General features: G+C 35.9%; 1 protein-coding gene across 2 annotated transcripts; it reads left to right on the top strand.

The window, feature by feature from the left end:
- Positions 1–3,559: 3,559 nt before the first annotated feature.
- LOC127432720 (ATP-sensitive inward rectifier potassium channel 1-like) lies at positions 3,560–8,825 on the top strand. Of its 2 annotated transcripts, none has more exons than XM_051684083.1 (2): positions 3,560–3,682; positions 4,548–8,825. In XM_051684083.1, exon 2 carries the CDS (start codon positions 4,555–4,557, stop codon positions 5,698–5,700), a length of 1,146 nt encoding a protein of 381 aa, XP_051540043.1. In that variant the 5' UTR covers positions 3,560–3,682; positions 4,548–4,554; the 3' UTR covers positions 5,701–8,825. The 2 variants fall into 2 exon arrangements, with proteins under 2 accessions (XP_051540043.1, XP_051540042.1); XM_051684082.1 differs by having other exon boundaries at positions 4,516–8,825.
- The last annotated feature ends 9,194 nt before the right edge of the window (positions 8,826–18,019 follow it).

Genomic DNA, 18,019 nt, shown 5'->3' with positions numbered 1-18,019 from the left:
AACAGATCAGTATTTAAGTCCTTTTTACAGTCTCCACTTTCACATTCTTCTTTTGTTTTTGGCGATTTGCATTCTTCGTGCAAATTGCCACCTACTGGGCAGGGACCTATCATATGACTTTAGAAGACAAGGATTAAACCATATGTTGTATGGATTACTTTTATGCAGTCTTTATGTGCTTTTAGGAGCTTCAAAATTTTGGTCACCATTCACTTGCATTGTGAGGACCTACAGAGCTGAAATGTTCTTCAAAAATCTTTGTGTTCAGCAGATGAAAGAAAGTCATACTCATCTGGGATTGCATGAGGGTGAGTAAATTTTGAAAAAAGGCAGTGTGGGGCTTGGGTAGCACAGTTGGTAAAAGACGCTGACTACCACCCCTGGAGTTTGCGAGTTCAAATCCAGGGCATGCTGAGTGACTCCAGCCAGGTCTCCTAAGCAACCAAATTGGCCCGGTTGCTAGGGAGGGTAGAGTCACATGGGGTAACCTCCTCGTGGTCGCTATAATGTGGTTCGTTCTCGGTGGGGCGCGTGGTGAGTTGAGCTGGATGCTACGGTGGATGGCCTCTACACGTGCTATGTCTCCGTGGCAATGCGCTCAACAAGCCACATGATAAGATGTGTGGGTTGACGGTCTCAGACGTGGAGGCAACTGAGATTCGTCCTCTGCCACCCAGATAGAGGCGAATCACTACATGTCCACGAGGACTTAAAAGCGCATTGGGAATTAGGCATTCCAAATTGGGTGAAAAAGGGGAAAACCCCCCCCCCCCCCCCCCAAAAAAAAAAAAAAACAAAGAAAAAAGTCAGTGTCAGTATTATGCAAAACCTCTATCCCATTTTGTGTTCCACAATTGAAGTCATATATATATTAAAACTATCTAACTGTCTCAAAATTATTTTCATATAAGTTTTGCATTTGCATACTTGACACATTGATTCACAAATGAATTTGATGATATTAAGTTTCTTTGTTTCATCTTTTATGTTTCTATTTTTATTTTTATCTCTCTCTCTCAAGGTTTTGTGGCTGTTTCAGTCTGTGTCCCTTTTAATTTCATGTTCCTTTTCTTATTGTATGTTCAGTCATTCCAACTAATTAACAGGTCTTATTACTTATTTACTGTGATCCGTTTGGCAGCAGGATTCAATATTTAGACAGAACATTCCAGAAAAGAATGTTAAACTCTTTAAGAGCTTTTAAATGACCTTATTGTGGATTTTCAGAACAATTATATAATTGCACTTATTAAGTGTTTCTTTCAGACAAACTTTTCCTCTCCATATACTGAAATCACTCTGTTCTGATCTCAGAATTAAGAGCACATTTAATTTTTACTAGACCATTTATTTTGTTATTTTGTAAATGTCAGATTTGACGTGATTGATCTTCAAAATTCAGTCAATGTAAATGAGATGGGTGACCGAACAGTTCTTGCGTTGCCTTGTGCTATTTTAAAATTGTCTCTGTAAACTTGCTATACAGACATCTTTTATGTGTGTAGTTTTTTTTTTTGTTTTTTTTTGCATCTGACGCCATGAGCTGCACATTTTTAAGACAATGTATCAAGTTAAAAACAACATTTTACATTTGTTCTGTTGTATTAGCTCTTACAAAAATTGAGAGTTCATGGCAAATTTGCCGCAAACTTGTCACAAATTCAAATTGTTTTGCATATTGATGGAATAGTTCAACCAAAAATGGAAATTATCATCCTTCACATTCCAAACCTGTATGAATTTCTTTCTTCAGTGGAACACAAAAGATGTTTTGAAGAATGTTCAAGCTGTTCTTTTCTATATAATGGAAGCATGCAGTGACAGGAGGTTGTCCATTAGGACAAAAAAGTACAGTGAAAGCACTATAAAAGTCCACAGTCCATATATCTAGCGTTCTATATCCAAAGTCTCCTAAAGCCAAGTGCGAAAATGTTACCCTCATCCACAGCTGTCAAATCTCGTATGCACTTTTGCATATTCAAACTCACTGTGTTGCAGTCGGTTACATATAAACCAATACTTAATTCCAGTCAGTGATGTTAATCCTGACATGACATCTACACACCAAGATTGAAGATGCAACAGCACAAATTCAATTTGAGAACTATGAAAGAGTCATATGGGTATGGAATGAAATGAGGGTGAGTAAATTATGTCAGAATTTAAATTGTTGCATGAACTACCCCTTTAAATATAATGTAATTCACCAACATTACCTACTTTGATTTGAACTACTTATTGAAACAAGATGAGTGATGGTTATCAGGGCGGGAAATACGTTTCTTGCCTACCAGTGACAGAGGCCTGTTGAATGGCTAATAACCAACTTTACCAGCCATATAAATATATATATATACACACACACACACACACACACTGTATATATATGTATGTATATATATGTGCACTTTGGCCCTCCAAAATGTTTTTTGTTTTTTTAAGTGGACTTAATGTAACCCATTCTCTTCACAGATTGCCCAGCACAGTGGACAATCTGGGCTCTGGTATTTATATACAACACTTCTCTCTTTCTTTAGATCAAATCATACACAATGGGAGATAGGAGTGTGGTTTGATACAGTTTACCAATCTAAGTTTTTTCTTACTGCAAGTGTTACAGAGGAAGTTGATGTGGCCACGTGTGATATGTGGTATTTGTGTTGTGTATTATTGCAGCGTCTCTTTTTATGAGGAATATTTCATGGTTTTTTCACTTGAGTGCTAAAAATGTTCAAGTTACTGTTGCTTGTTAGTTTAGGATTAAATCACTTATCTATTAGATTGGGATTATATTACTTTCCAGCCTGGATTACTTGAGACACAAATGTTTTTTTTTAAGGTTTTCAGTTTTCACTCTTGTTCAGGTTAACGTGAAGTAGGCGAAAACCATCACAAACATCATATCCTGTGTGACGCATTTTAATTTTTTCTTTATTGTAAATTTCCTGCAATCTGACTTCTGTTTACTTTCAGCAGTGCCCCTGGAAGAAGAAACCAAATAATCAGTTGATTCAATTAATAAAAATGCCAAGAATTTCAGAGGTTTCAGAGGTAATTTCAGAAAATGTAGGATCCCAGTTGAACTTTGCCCTTCACTGTAAATGTATTATCTGGAACTCAAACCTGCATCATTCATATCACTTTATTTAAATGCAGCTCAGAGATGTGGGGAGTCTGTGTGAGGGAGGGGAGCAAGGATCAGCACAACAAGGGAAGTGTGATTCAACTATTTCTTTTTGTTGTTCTTTGCAAAGCTTTTGTGTTCCCATGGGTACAGCCACCGTGGTGCTCTACAGCTTTTCAGATGGAGTTCCCTCTCCTTGATTGCAGCTGATGGTTTGAGGAGCTAATTGGAAGACTAGAACATTCTTTTCCTGAATTTGACCATTGTTGTCTATGCAAACCAATCTAAAGCAATGCGTTAAGTGGGTCCGTAATTAGCTTTCTTGTGGTTTGCATTGGCTCTCTGGCTGCGAAAACTATATCTGATGTGAGGTTAGTTTTGGAACTGTTTTCTAAGCAGTCTGTTGCTCTTTCAAGTGTCAACTGTGGCATGTGCCTGGGATTAGGACATTTTGTTGAGGATTTTGGCAACACCCCGATAGTTGCATGCTTAAGGAGTCAACTTCATGGCCTGAACATTAATCAACTCTGAAGTTTGGTGGATGTTTTCAGTTTGCAGGTAGGGGAAGTAGATTTTTCTACATTTGTAGGTGTTACAGAAAGCAATCAGTTGTTTATTTGTGTAGTTTGCTGTGTTTAAGGGGATTATGAGCTGTTTTATTGCAGTGAATGAAATATATTTATTATTCATTGCCTCCAGGGATTTGTATTTGTAAGCAGCATTTGAATTTTAATGTGATTTTCTTACGGAAGGGTAATTATTAGAAAATTTATTTTCACCTTGCGAGTTTTTAAGACATTAAGAAATGTTTAAAATCTATTTTTATCAAATATGTGATAATTTACCAAGTTAATTATAAATGAAAATATTATAAATTATATTATAATTATAATTTATTTGGAGATAATTTTTTTTAACCCCTAACCCAACCTAACCCCAGCCTTCAAAATAGTGTTTTTTATACATTTTATATTTTTATTTCATTTATATTTTAACTAGTATTATATACTTAGCATATTTCAAATATACTAAATAAAAAGTAAATGGCATTTAATTATGTAAATAAAATTGTAATAATTATTAGAAAATTAATTCTCACCTGAGTTTATTTAAATGAATTGTGATAATGAACCAAGTAAATTATAAATTAAAATTATGTTAATATTAAAAATGGTTATAATTATAAATTAAGGGCAGAGAAAACATTTTTAAATGTGTTTTTAGTCTTCAAAATAGAGTATATTTGATCAAATTAATAATAAAAAAAAGTATTTTACAATTTTGTTTTACATTTTCACTATATGTTTAGCATATTTCAAATATACTAAGTAATAATATAATTACAAATGTTTAAATAATAATTTGAAAATATTTATTGTGTCCTGCAACAGGTATTTAAACTATTTCAATTTTTTTCTGCAAGCTGAAAGATGTTCCAGTTCATCCGGAAAAAGATTCACAATAAAATTGTTAAGCGTAAAATTAGGAGAACCCGTCTTGTTACCAAGGATGGTCACTGCAACATTAAATTTGGGACCAGTGAATATCAAAACCATTTTGCTTTCATCATGGACTTCTGGACTACATTTGTTGAAATTCACTGGTGTTTTTTAATTGTTTTATTTTTTGCTGCCTTCACTGGAAGCTGGTTTATTTTTGGGTTACTCTGGTATTCACTTGCGAAAAGTAACGGAGACTTAGATAGACTCCAGAATACATCAGAATCCCCCCATTTGAAGTGTATAGAGAACATTAACAGTCTCACTACAGCCTTCTTGTACTCTTTAGAGACCCAAACAACTATCGGCTATGGCAGTCGGGCTCTAACGGGTCACTGCCCGGGCACGGTCGCTCTGTTGATCATCCAGTCCCTCATGGGCGCCATAATAAACTGCTTTATGTGTGGACTCATTCTGGCAAAGATCTCGCTCCCAAAGAGGAGAGCAAAAACAGTCACTTTCAGCAAAACAGCAGTCATCTCTATGTGGAAAGGAAATCTATGCCTGCAGATCCGAGTGGCCAATTTACGAAAAACCCTTCTAATTGGAAGCCAGATTTATGGAAAGCTCCTTCGCACTACCATCACTCCAGAGGGGCAGACAATCATCCTGGACCAGGTGAATATTGACTTTTTGGTCGACGCTGGTAAGGACAACCTCTTCTTTGTTTGTCCACTCACATTGTACCACGTAATCGACAAGTCCAGCCCATTTACAGAGATGGACGCAGACACTCTTCAACAGCAGGACTTTGAGTTGGTAGTCTTCTTGGATGGTACGGCCGAATCCACCAGCTTGTCCTGCCAAGTCCGGACCTCCTTCCTTCCCTGGGAGATTCAGTGGGGTTACAATTTCTTGCCCTTCATATCTCGCACCAAGGGAGGAAAATACCGCGTCAACCTGTCCAACTTCTCCAAAACAGAGCCAGTGGTCACGCCACACTGTGCGTGCTGTTTCCAGAATGAACATAACAAGGAACTCATTCTCCACCGTCATGGACATGAAGGCGCTGATAATCTGGGATTTGACATTATTGATCTTCAAGATTCCTTAGATGTAAATGAGATGGGTGACTGAGGGGCCGTTCATACTGGAAACGTTCTTGCATTGCCTTACGCTATTTTTAAATATTTTGTATCTGTGAACATGTTTTACAGACATCTCAGACGTGTATAGTTTTCTCAGCATCTGACGTCATGAGCTGCACATTTTTAAGATGCTGTATCAAGCTAAAAATATTTTGTGTTTTGTTCTAATGTGTTAGCTCTAACAATAATCGTGAGTTCACGGCAAATTTGACGCAAACTTGCCACAAATTCGCCACTGATCATTTTTTCGTACAAATGAGCTGTGTGTCAAACTTGCTGCAAACTGTCCATTGTTGCCAAAAGTTTGCTGCAGCTCATCACTGGTAGTGGTGAAACTTTAGCAAACCTTCTGGCAAACATTTGTGGTGAATCACAAGCTAATTTACATGTGAAAATAATGAGAGGCAGATTTGCGGCTAGTTTGCCAGAACTCTAGATTTTTTGTAAGGGGCACTATGTGGTTTCTTTTAACACAAAATGTGTCCTAAGGCTTGAGAGTTTTCTTCTGTAGTGACTACAAAAAGGAAAAGTCTATAAAGTAAACATCCTATGATAAAGTGTCACGGATCTATGAAAGTTAGAAACCAGAAGGTTAGTGGTTCTCACTCTCAATGGGGCGTGTGGTAAGTTGTGCGTGGATTGCGGAGAATAGCATGAGCCTCCACATGCTGTGAGTCTCTGCGGTGTCATGCACAGCGAGCCATGTGATAAGATGCACGCATTGACTGCCTCAGAAGCAGAGGCAACTGAGACTTGTCCTCTGCCACCCAGATTGAGGTGAGTCCACCACAAGGACCTAGTAAGTTATGGGAATTGGGCATTCCAAATTGGGGAGAAAAGGGGATATAATAATAATAATAATAATAATAATAATAATAATAATAATAAAGAAACCACATTAGGGCAGAGAGAAAAAGGAAAACCTAACAGAGTGGTTATCCCTTATGAAAATAAACCATAGTTTTACTACAGTAACCATGATTTAACCATGTTATTTGTAGTAAAAAAAAGAAAAGAAAAAAAAGTCATGGTTACTACAAAATTACAATAGTAAAACCATAGTTACTATATGGATCCTACAGTATTACTGTAGTAAAACCATGGATAATTGTATCAAAACCATGGTTTCTACCAAGAAAACATGGTAACTCATGGTTACTATGATAGGTATTGCTTTCATAAAAACATTGTTAATTGTCTGCCATAAAAATGACATTGGATCTGCTCTAAAATCTAGTGAGCTGCCTATATTTAGGCAGCATTGTAAGGCTTCATAGGGTCTTTTGAGGCTGTTCCTTGTTTTGGTAAAATACCTTATTTTTTCAAAATTTTAAAGCAGTATCGCATTTATCCTTTACGGAGAATGCAATCATATAAAGCATTGTGAGTGATCTCGGTGAAAATTCCATCCACGATGGCATTCATTCAATACCAAAAATATTGATAAAAATAGTTCAATCTAATTAAAATGGACTATTTTACACAGTATTTGTGTGTTAGCTGTATATTTACATATACTGTACTATATACTGTATATGTACTATACTGTATATAGTATAGTGTTTTTAGCTTAGCAACATGCTAACACCATACTCTATTGAAATCTCCCTTGTGTTTCACGTAAAGTGTGCTATTTGTATGATGCTCTGAGTTACAATGTATGTAGAGCGTTCAAACTGGCCACTTATGTGGTTCCATTTTAACTAGGATGCTCCCTCAGAAAGCAGATGCCTGTGTAGGAAGTAGACAACAATACAGCTCACTTAGTTTTGGAACAGAACCAATGTCTGCTTTTCCACAAGTTTTCAGGCCAGAAAGGCCAGAGTTGCCCATTCCAAACAGCCTAGTGCTCTGCTCAAAGTTGAGCAAACAATTCTGTCTCTATAGTTATACAGAACTTCTGTCTCAGACCTGAGAACTGACTGTGCTGAAGAGACTAAACTTAAAAAAAAAGAAAAAAAAAAGTCTACTGTTGTTTCCTGCATATATTTGAGATGTCTGGAATTATCAGAGGCTCAATATATTTGCATTTGATTTAATCTGTGTTAAATTCTACTATGTTTTTCATTCTGTTTCATAAAGCTCTAACTCTTAACAGAATCATTGGAGAGCAGTTTCGGAAAGCTCATTAAAATAAGTTCGCTCATTGCTCTTTGATTGCAGACGTTGACAAGAGATGCCTGCTGAGTGTTCATTGGAGAATTAGAATGCAAGTCGAATTATATTAGCATAAAGCATAATGGTAGCATGTTGAATAAAGTGACCAGATTTCTGAAATGAAAAACAAGGACATTGCAAGTTCAGTGTTCAATAGGTCATTGAAATTTCATGTTACTTATTAAAAAAGGGGACAAATCGGATTTCATGTATTTTGACTATGGTGAATGTGGTAATGTGCTGAACTATGCACTGTAAGAAATTATTTTGGTTAATAAACTTAAAAAAATTAAGTAGCCTGGTTACTTTTGAAATAAAATTTTAAAATAAAATCAAATAAATAAATAATAAATTGAATAAAAAGATCTAGTAAACTAAATTAGTGGAATTAACGATATATATATTTACATTATATCAGTGCATTGCCATTGTGCCATTAGTTTACTCAAAAACACAGATTCTTATGTTATCTAAACAAATTAGTAAATCTAAATTGATCTGGCAAAAATATAAAGTTAACAAATCATGGAAATTTTTTTTTTACAGTGTGGTAGATGCTCTATTGAATACTGTAGCCTGTCTCAATAAAATTTAAACACGGAGGTAAAGCTGATCATTTTTAGTGCTCTTCTGTTTCACCTTCAATGAGTTCATTCTTTTCTATGCTGTACAGATGTCATTGTGGCATAAAAGTGAACTAAACAAACATGTATATACAATGAGTAACTATTGCAGCTGACTCCACAGAACTGGGGTCCTGCCCTTTGAGCATCTTAATCAAAGATATTCAATATTGTATAATAATAATAATAATAATAATAATAATAATAATAATAATAAATAATAATTGTTATTATTATTATTATAATACTATTTTACCTAACTGTTTGCATATCTCATATGGACCTGTTTTTCTTAATTATTACCTTTTATTTTGATCAAGTCTTATGTATTATGGTGCTCCTTTTCACACACTTGTTTCCCTGCAAGGTGCAAATCTATGCTGTAATGAACTGATTTACTGTACATTTCTTTGCAGGTATTTTATTATAAATTTGTATTTTTCCATTAATGTCATATTCTTATTTTAAATTTATTTCGGGTATATGTTAATACAACAAATGAGTAAATATGTGAGAAGGTGCTTCCTTTAGTCAGTGTGTGAATATTACTAGTGCGAGTGGGAGGAAGAGAGGGTGGTGGACCGATAGCGCTGATATACACAACACACACTGATTAAAGATAAAATTATTGATATTATATGTTCATCTGCGGGGATTAATTTGACTACTTTTCACCAGCATGTTATAGTTTGTGCGGTCTGTGCGGGAATTCCCCACATATGAATGCCAAACTTTCAGGAACGTTTTACACTGTGCAATACAATCCCACGGCAAATTCAGAACCTGTTATATAATACATACATAACAATATAACTTTATAACATAAATATCTAGCTAGTATGTGCCTTACTTTGAAGCTTATAACAATGATGATAATTCTCTTTAATTGCCTGGTCCAGTTCTTAAATGGCAAAACTGGCCCGACCAAGTAATCAGTAAAGGAAGACGAATGAATTGAAGCTGCTATAGCGAGCAGCCCCCTCTGTTGGTCAAAATAAAGAGCACACGGTAGGCTTTCTTGCAATGTAATATTTCACTATGAATGCTGTCTTGAACGCTCAGGAAAAATGGGGACATTTCCAGGGACAGCTCCAGTCGGGGACAGGCCACCAAAAACCGGGACTGTGCCCGGAAAACGGGGACGTCTGGTCACCCTAATGTTGAACCCAGTTTTTTTCCAACATATGTTACTACATTATTAATATGAGTATATTATTAATGTATTAATGCATTGAAATCAGTCCTTAAAAATGTCCCAAGCAGTTTTTTACCTTCAAGAGTAGATAAAATGTGAGAATGAATGTGATTTTCGGCAATTACATTGTAAACAAGATTAAAAGGACTGACCTATATAACGAGTTATGTTCATTAACTGTGAACTGAGCATTTTTTAGTAGGTCATGACATTTTATAGAGGCAGCCAACACAGCACCAAACATAACCTGTATTTAGCATAGTCTACATAGTATTTTTTCTCAACTTGCATTGCCTATTTAGTTGGTCATGCTAAATGTCTATTTAGCATTGTTTTTCCATTGCTGTCCGCGACCCTATCAGAATAAACCTGTGGCCTGTTTTTGGGTCGCGACCCACCAGTTGAAAACCACTTTAGAGTGGTTTAGACTATAGAAGGTCATATTTCTAGATTCTGGAGTTCTAAAAATCGAACCGACCCATAGTTAAATATTAAATTGTTGTGGGTTTCTTATTGTTGGGAGCACATCCTGAAGGGTTAGGAAGTTTTCATGACACTACCTCAGTGTTTGATTACAGTGCTTTAGTTCAACCTGGAAGCTTTTTTTTTTTAAAGGTGAAGTGTGTAATTTTTGCAACGCTAAAGGCATACTCAGTAATTTGTTCCTCATTAAAGTTTAACTCCTAAAGACATGAAAATGTAATTTTGCAATATATGTAGGAAATCATGACTCACATTAAAATGACCAGCTGAATACCACTCGCTTAATCTCAGTAATCGTCCTGTTATTTGACATTTTCACTCATTGATTAAAGTAATCATGGCTGACTGTGAATACTACATTTTTGCAATGGTATCTGAAACTGAAAGCTATTGATTTTAAATGATGCTGCATCTAAGCTGCTAGGTGTCACTGTATGTCCAAGATGACACAAAGACAGAAGTTACTAAGTGCACCTATAATGTACTTTCTCTTACCACAGTTTAATATGCAAAGACAACTTTAAGTAAGCCATTCATAGATTAATTTCCCTGAATATGTAACCACTGTGGCTCTATGGCGCTCTATGTTTGAGCTTGTCATATCTACATTGGCTGGGATTTTGAGTGGGACTAAAGCCACTTTTCCACCATCAGGTCAAAAGGTTCTTTTTTCAAAACTCATGTACTAAAACCATTCCACCATGCAGCACGGTTGAGCACGGTTAAGCATGGTTTGCTAACTGTGCTGAGAAATCCTGTGCGAGAACGGTTTGTAATTGTGCCATGCCAAAACTTGTTCAAGTAGAAATGGTACTGGAACCGTTCCTTACCGTGCTCAGAAATGTTTGGCCCGATGGTGGAAAAGCATCTTGCCTGTTAATCTCACAATGGAGGACAGGGTGAGTGTTTGGAAATCATATCGGGAAACAGACACTATTTTTGTGATTCTGTGTGGTGATGCTAGTGACGCAGAAATTATTCCCTTCACCTTTAAACACAATCTATATTTTATGTTTGATATTGTTTCACTTTATCACTTTTTCAAAAGCAATATAAAAAATTGCAAATATTTCAATATTAGACACTTAGTTAGCACCTAAAAATAGAGATAAGATAACAGAGATAATAGATATAAATTGCCGTAACTTTCAGAACCATCAGGTTTAGGTCCACAGAGATATGGCCTTTTTACATTCCTGACCATTATAGTGTCCACCTATTGTCCAATTTACCCAAAATGTTGCATGCTTCTTCAGAATCGTGTCACATATCTGTACTAAATTTGATGAATATCGAATTTGTCTTTAAGGAGTTATAGGCTTTTAGCCATGCAAAATAAAAAGTTTGGCAAGTTTTTTGATAATTATTGATCTGTTCAAAGATTCTTCCTGTATAGGTTTTGTTGATGACATGTCGAATGAAAAACCTAGGACTAGTTCACAAAAGTAGGTTTTTTAAATAATCTCAAATATTTAACAAACGATTTGATTCACACCAATGGTTCTTGAGACAAAGTTGTTCAGAACAAGGAGATCTATCATATGATATGAATAACATGTGTCTGTAATAAACACCGCACAATAAAGAACCATTTACACGCATGTAAAATGTGACTGCGCCTCCCATTGGCCTTTTATTTTTTTTAATTTTCTTTTAATTTTGCACAGACCTCTTGGGCCAAGAAACAAATAGGCCCACCTTGTTTCATTCTGATTGGCCTTTTTTTAACCTTGTCTAATAGCTGCTGAAAGTCGATTGGTTGATGGCAGCAATGTTTTCAAGATATGCAACTATCCTCATAGACTGCATATAATGGCACCTTTAACAAAGACACTGCATGCAAAAGTAAAATTGGACCAATGGTTCTATAGTTATTGCTGTTTATAGGTTTGTCATTGTTATAATGCTACCCAAGAAGCAGAGGTGCACATTTTTTTTCTGTGTCCTCAGATTGACCTGCTACATAAGTGTCCCAAATTTGGTGAAAATATCTCATTGTGTTCAAGAGTTATAACCATTTAAGTAAAAATGGCCACGCCCACATATGTTCTGGCGTACCATTGCAAAGATAAATCGAAATTTCAAACTTTCTTGATAATTACTGATATTGGGACTCCAAAGAATCTTTCAGCACTGGTTTGGTTCCGATCAGGCAAACGCCTAGGACTAGTTAAAATAATTCAGTTTTGCAAAAAATCCAATATGGCAGCTTAGCAACTGAATGGGCGAGCTATCGGATTGCTTTCTCCAGGTATTTTATACCTCCAGAGGAAAAACTCAAATTGGAAAGGATAACATACACTCACCGGCCGCTTTATTAGGTACACCAGTACATCTACTTATTCATGCAATCATCTAATCAGCCAATCGTTTGGCAGCAGTGTAATGTATAAAATCATGCAGATATGGTTCAGGAGCTTCAGTTAATTTTCACATCAACCATCAGAATGGGGACAAAATTTGATCTCAGTGCTTTAGACCGTCGCATGATTGTTGGTGCCAGACGGGCTGGTTTGAGTAATTCTGTAACTGCTGATCTCCTTGGATTTTCATGCACCAGCCCGTCTGCCACCAACAATCATGCCACGGTCTAAATCACTGAGATTGACACACAACATTTTCCCCATTCTGATGGTTGATGTGAACATTAACTAAAGCTCCTGACACATATCTGCATGATTTTATACATTACACTGCTGCCACATGATTGACTGATTAGATAATTGCACAAATAAGTACACTACCAGTCAAAGTTTTGAAACACTTACTCATTCTTTATTATAATTGTTATTTTTTTCACATTTTAGAATAATAGTAAAGTCATTAAAACTATGGAATAACATAAATGGAACTATGGGAATTATGTTGTGTCTAAACAAAATCCAAATAAATCAAAACTGTGTTATATTTTAGCATCTTCAAAGTAGTCACCCTTTGCCTAGAATTTACAGACATGTACTCTTGACATTTTCTCAACCAACTTCTTGAGGTATCACCCTGGGATGCTTTTTAAACAGTATTGTAGGAGTTCCCATCTATGTTGGGCACTTTTTGGCTGCTTTTCTTTATTATTTGGTCCAAGTCATCAATTTCAAAAACTTTTTTTTTATTTTATTTTTTTTTATTACATTTTAGTTTTATAATTAAATAAATTAATATGGTGGCACAATTATATTTTTGTCTACAAAACTAATTTCAAACATTTAAGCATACGCCTTCAGATCAAAAGATCTTTAAGATCATGAAAAACATTTCAGTCAAGTGTTTCAAAAGTTTTGACCGGTAGTGTAGATGTAAAGGTGTACCTAATAAAGTGACCAGTGAGTGTATATGAAGCACAGTTACACAGCTGAGGAAAGAATAGGATGTTTCATATAACATAAAGAGAAACACTGTTGCTTGCACAAACCAATTAATGGACACTCAAGCAGACACAAACAAAAAGCAGACTCAAAAGTCCCTTTCAAGGCTCTGACACAAACCAGCATTAGAGCGGAGATCATCAAACACCCACAAACACTAAAACCTCTAATGCCCCAAATGGCCTGGCAATAAATTTGCAGATGTGACACATTTTCCTCAGTTGTAAGGTTCATTTACGGTTGAATTCTCACTCTTCTTAGAGTTTCCCAGACTCCTAGAGTTTCTATGTGTGGCTTCCTGTGGGCCATTTTTTAATGTACCAATGTATCACTAAAACTGTGACAGTCACAGTGAACCACTTTTCTGCCACCGAAAGGGTTGCAGCATCTTTAACACCTCTCACCCCATATGACAGAGTTTTTCAAGAGACAAATTCTTCTCTGTTTTATCACAGAGACGTTCCCTTTGAGATGTGCTGCAGAGTGTGATAAAGCCAGACTGCTTGGTTTTTGCAAATTAACCGACACTGTGAGAGAATGTGCAAGATTGGGTTTAGGATAGACATTTAATTTTCTCCTTCTTGAGTGATAATTGGCCAGAAACTTTGATGTCCTCATTAGAAGACTTTGCTGTAGGATATTGCGAAGCCTTTCAGTATAACTTGCTGTGATCACTCTTGGATGAATTGCTACTTTGTTAAGCCACTTTTAGACAATATAAAACACACAGTTTGACAGCTTTTGTTCTGATCAGGCTGTGTATTTCATCCAGAACAATATTGGGACTGGAGCTCAAGAGCTAAGATGGAAGATAATGCATATTTTGTGGGTTATTAGTTAAAAACATGTAATTTTGTATAACTCTCCCTTTTCATCTGTCCATGTTTTTATAGTGGGGTCCAATAGTGTAAGACCACTTGCAAAAATGCAAAAATATTTTTCATGATTTGAGAATGTTCAAAAGAGCATTTTGTGTGCTTCAAAGCAAGCAAGGGAATGTGAAGGGAATCTGAACATTCATACAATGGTCGAAGTCACAAATGGTGACCTAAAAATATTTTTTTAATTTTTTATTTTATTTCATTTTATAGTGTGTTATATTATATAATTTTTTATTAAACATTTTTTTTATATTATTTTGGGACTTTTAAGACATTCACTTGCCAGTTCTTTCTGTAGGCCTATTTATATCTAAATGGTGTTTTTGGTGATAATGTTCTTCCAAATATGCATTTTTTTTGTATGGAAAATAACATTTCAGTATTAAACTAAACTTGACTGACCAAACTGACAAATGAGCCCAAAGGTGCCTGGGTTTGTTCCTGTGAGGCAGCAGATGCCCTAATCCCGCCCCTTCTGTGTTCCTAAAAATATGGAGCTTGTGAGGCTGAGGCTGCCAGGACCAACCTCAGGCACCTTTTTCCCATCACAACATTGGAAAAACATAATAATAATAATAAATATAATAAGTAAGGATGCATACATATTTTGAACAATTTATATTGTGCAAACAGAGAATCAACTGTGGCAGAATAATAACGTTCTAAATAATTTGGGGAAGAATTTTGACAGTGCAAGAAAAAGAAGCAGTTCTCCTTGTCTGTCTGATGGCACTTTAGGAGTTTTAGGAAAGTCTCTATCTTTTGGGCATCTTTCCTGAAGCAGTAGAGCACACTGTAGTCACTTCTCACTGACTCAAGCATGTCAGGAGAGGCGAAAAGAACAGATGAAGTTTCATGGCCCTCAAATAGCGAACTGCCTTGCCCAGTATCTGACAGATAAAAAGAGAGAGACCCTGAAAGATTCTTACTCTCCCTGAGATAATAAAATAGTAAAAAGCAAATAAAATGTAGGAATTTTCAGGATTCAGAAACATTATGACTAGATTTTTACATTTTATGAGGCATCTTGCTTATGCAGAACTCAATGGCACATGATAGTGTTTTATGGAGAGTTTCCAGGCCATTGCTAAATGGTTGCCAAAGTGTTCCGGGAGGTTTTTAGTGCGTTGCAATGTGGTTGCTAGGGCGTTTTTAGGGTGTTCTGGGATTGTCTAAAAAAAAAAAAAAAAAAAAAAAAAATTCAAACTCACCTGTCTAAGAAGAACCAATATTCTCTACTCTAGGCTCATTAGTTTGGTTGATAATCATTTGGTCCTGTTGAGTAGTACATTTGGATCGTTGTCACTGCAATCAAGAGACGCCTGTAGAAAGTAAGTGCATACTGGTAATGCATGCTGGTTTGATCCCCACAGTCACCACCATAGTGTCCTTGAGTAAGGCACTTAACTCCAGGTTGCTCTGGGGGGATTGTCCCTTTAATAAGTACACTGTAAGTTGATTTGGATAAAAGCATCTGCCAAAATGCACCTTATCTACCCTGGGTGCGTCGAAGCATATGTTCTAACATCAAAACCGTTTATTTGTCTTGTTGGTAGGAGTAGCGCCAAAATGGAATGGGACATCCGTGTACTGTCAGCGCAACGCAATGCGCCGCAACGGATGCTTCCCATGTAGACAGCTTCATTGATTATAATGGGATCTATATGCTTTAGATGCGATGTGACGCTCACATCCAGTTTAGACAGGGTAAAGACTATTTTCAAACAGGTTTCCTGAACACTCCCTCCATCAGCCATTGGTCAGCAAAGTGATAGTCCCACCCTGAACACATGCCATTGGTATGAGGCAACGCTAATGTGTCAGGCTAGTTGGGCTGCTTAAACAAACAGACCAATGTTTTGATAGCAACTCAGAGCCACTTTTGGCCGGAACCAACCTAAAATGGCTTGTTATAAGTGTCTCTGCAAATTAAACGAGGAGAAAGTATTTTAATATAAAAAAAATTACACACTTTAAATAACAGCTTTAAATGGCATGAAAACACAATGTAGTGGCACTTGCAAACCTTCTGAATAAAAACCCTAAAGCCTCATTGGTTACCAATAGTAAGCCCTGTTTTTCATTGTTGTTGTGTTTTTATTATCATACAAAGCAACTAATCATAGGTAATTATCAGAATGTAGGCCTGCAATAACCAAAGGAAAAACAAACAGAAAAAGAAACTGTATTTACCTCATATCTTGTTCAAACAATGACAAAATGTGCAGCCTTTGATATTTATGAAATAAGATTATAAATATATAAGCAATATTTTTGCCACTAGAAAACTGTCTTCCAACTTGTGATTTTGACTATATGTTCAAAGACATTTAGATGTGTGAAAAAGCACTTTACTTTCTTCCTTTTTCTTCTTTCTTTCTTTTCCTTTCCTTATTTTATTTTATTTATTTTTTTTTTGACAAAGAGTAACTGAGGTGAGAGGCAAAGATTATTAACTCAAGTTATTTAAAACCGTGGTGTAACTGGGTGTTTTGCATTACTTTTATGTTGATATAAATCCTTGATACAAAAAAGGGAGAAAATGTTCAGGACTTCTTTCAAGACTCGTACAATTTCAGTTAAAGATCCAGGACTGTGATACAGCTCAGGTCTACTGCGAGTGGGTGAACTGAGTTTTTATCAGATTTGATAATGTGCTTGCCTTTGAAATGCCTTCATTTGCTGTCAAGGTGTCCTCTGAGAGAGAGCGAGTGAGTATGAAAGGAAAAAAAGAAGAAAGATTGTCCAGTACTGGAGTGTAAAAATTCTCAAAAGAATCTAATCTTATCCGTATTTATATATTTACTGTTATCTCTGTAAGTGTGTCAATGCACTAATCAAAATTCTTTCTTTTGCTCCAGCCTGTTTTTACAAACTCTGATCTGAAGATCTGATTGCACCTCATCGCTAGTTGCTTTTCCTTCAGCCTGTACATTCATCTCATATGCTGAGTTCCTCAGATCACCGTCTTGTACTATCGTCATGCCCTTGAGGTTTTGACCTACCTCTGGCATTGCAATTAATCTCCTGTAAGTTGATTTGTGTGAAATGCATTTGCTAAATAGTTTGTAATTAGCGATTAACACAACCCCCCTTGACACCACATCAAATCTCTGCCAAGCTGAAAGCTGCCAATGAAACAGCAATGTGTTATGAATCAGGACAGTTACATGGCTTGACAGAGTTTGTAACCAGATGCACAAACCACATCCAAAGCACATTTCCTTTCAGTCCTTTTACTTTTTCCTCTCGGACAAAAAAGGTTGTACGAGGTGATAAATATTAGAAATATTTAAAAGATTTAGTTTAAAATATGTATCATGCAAGATTGTGGAATTGTATGTTATGTATATATGTCGGTTTCATACATTTTTGAAAATCATTTTCTACACTAACAAAAAGATTAATGAATTAAAAGATGTGGTATAACCATCAAGTAACAAGTAAATACTTTCCTTGCTCCTTGCACCACAACTTAATAATTGAAAACAGTTTTGAAACATATTTTTCATGGTAAAAAAATATATTTTTTAGAAATTGCAAGGAATTTTCACTCCCTAAAATCAAGCAAATTTCTTAGGGTTACTCCATTTGACATGAACATAAT

The sequence above is a fragment of the Myxocyprinus asiaticus genome, chromosome 42 (genome assembly GCF_019703515.2).
Source record: "Myxocyprinus asiaticus isolate MX2 ecotype Aquarium Trade chromosome 42, UBuf_Myxa_2, whole genome shotgun sequence".
NCBI lineage: Eukaryota > Metazoa > Chordata > Actinopteri > Cypriniformes > Catostomidae > Myxocyprinus > Myxocyprinus asiaticus.
Note: the sequence above shows the minus strand (reverse complement) of the source record. Positions and strands in the feature narration are given on the sequence as shown.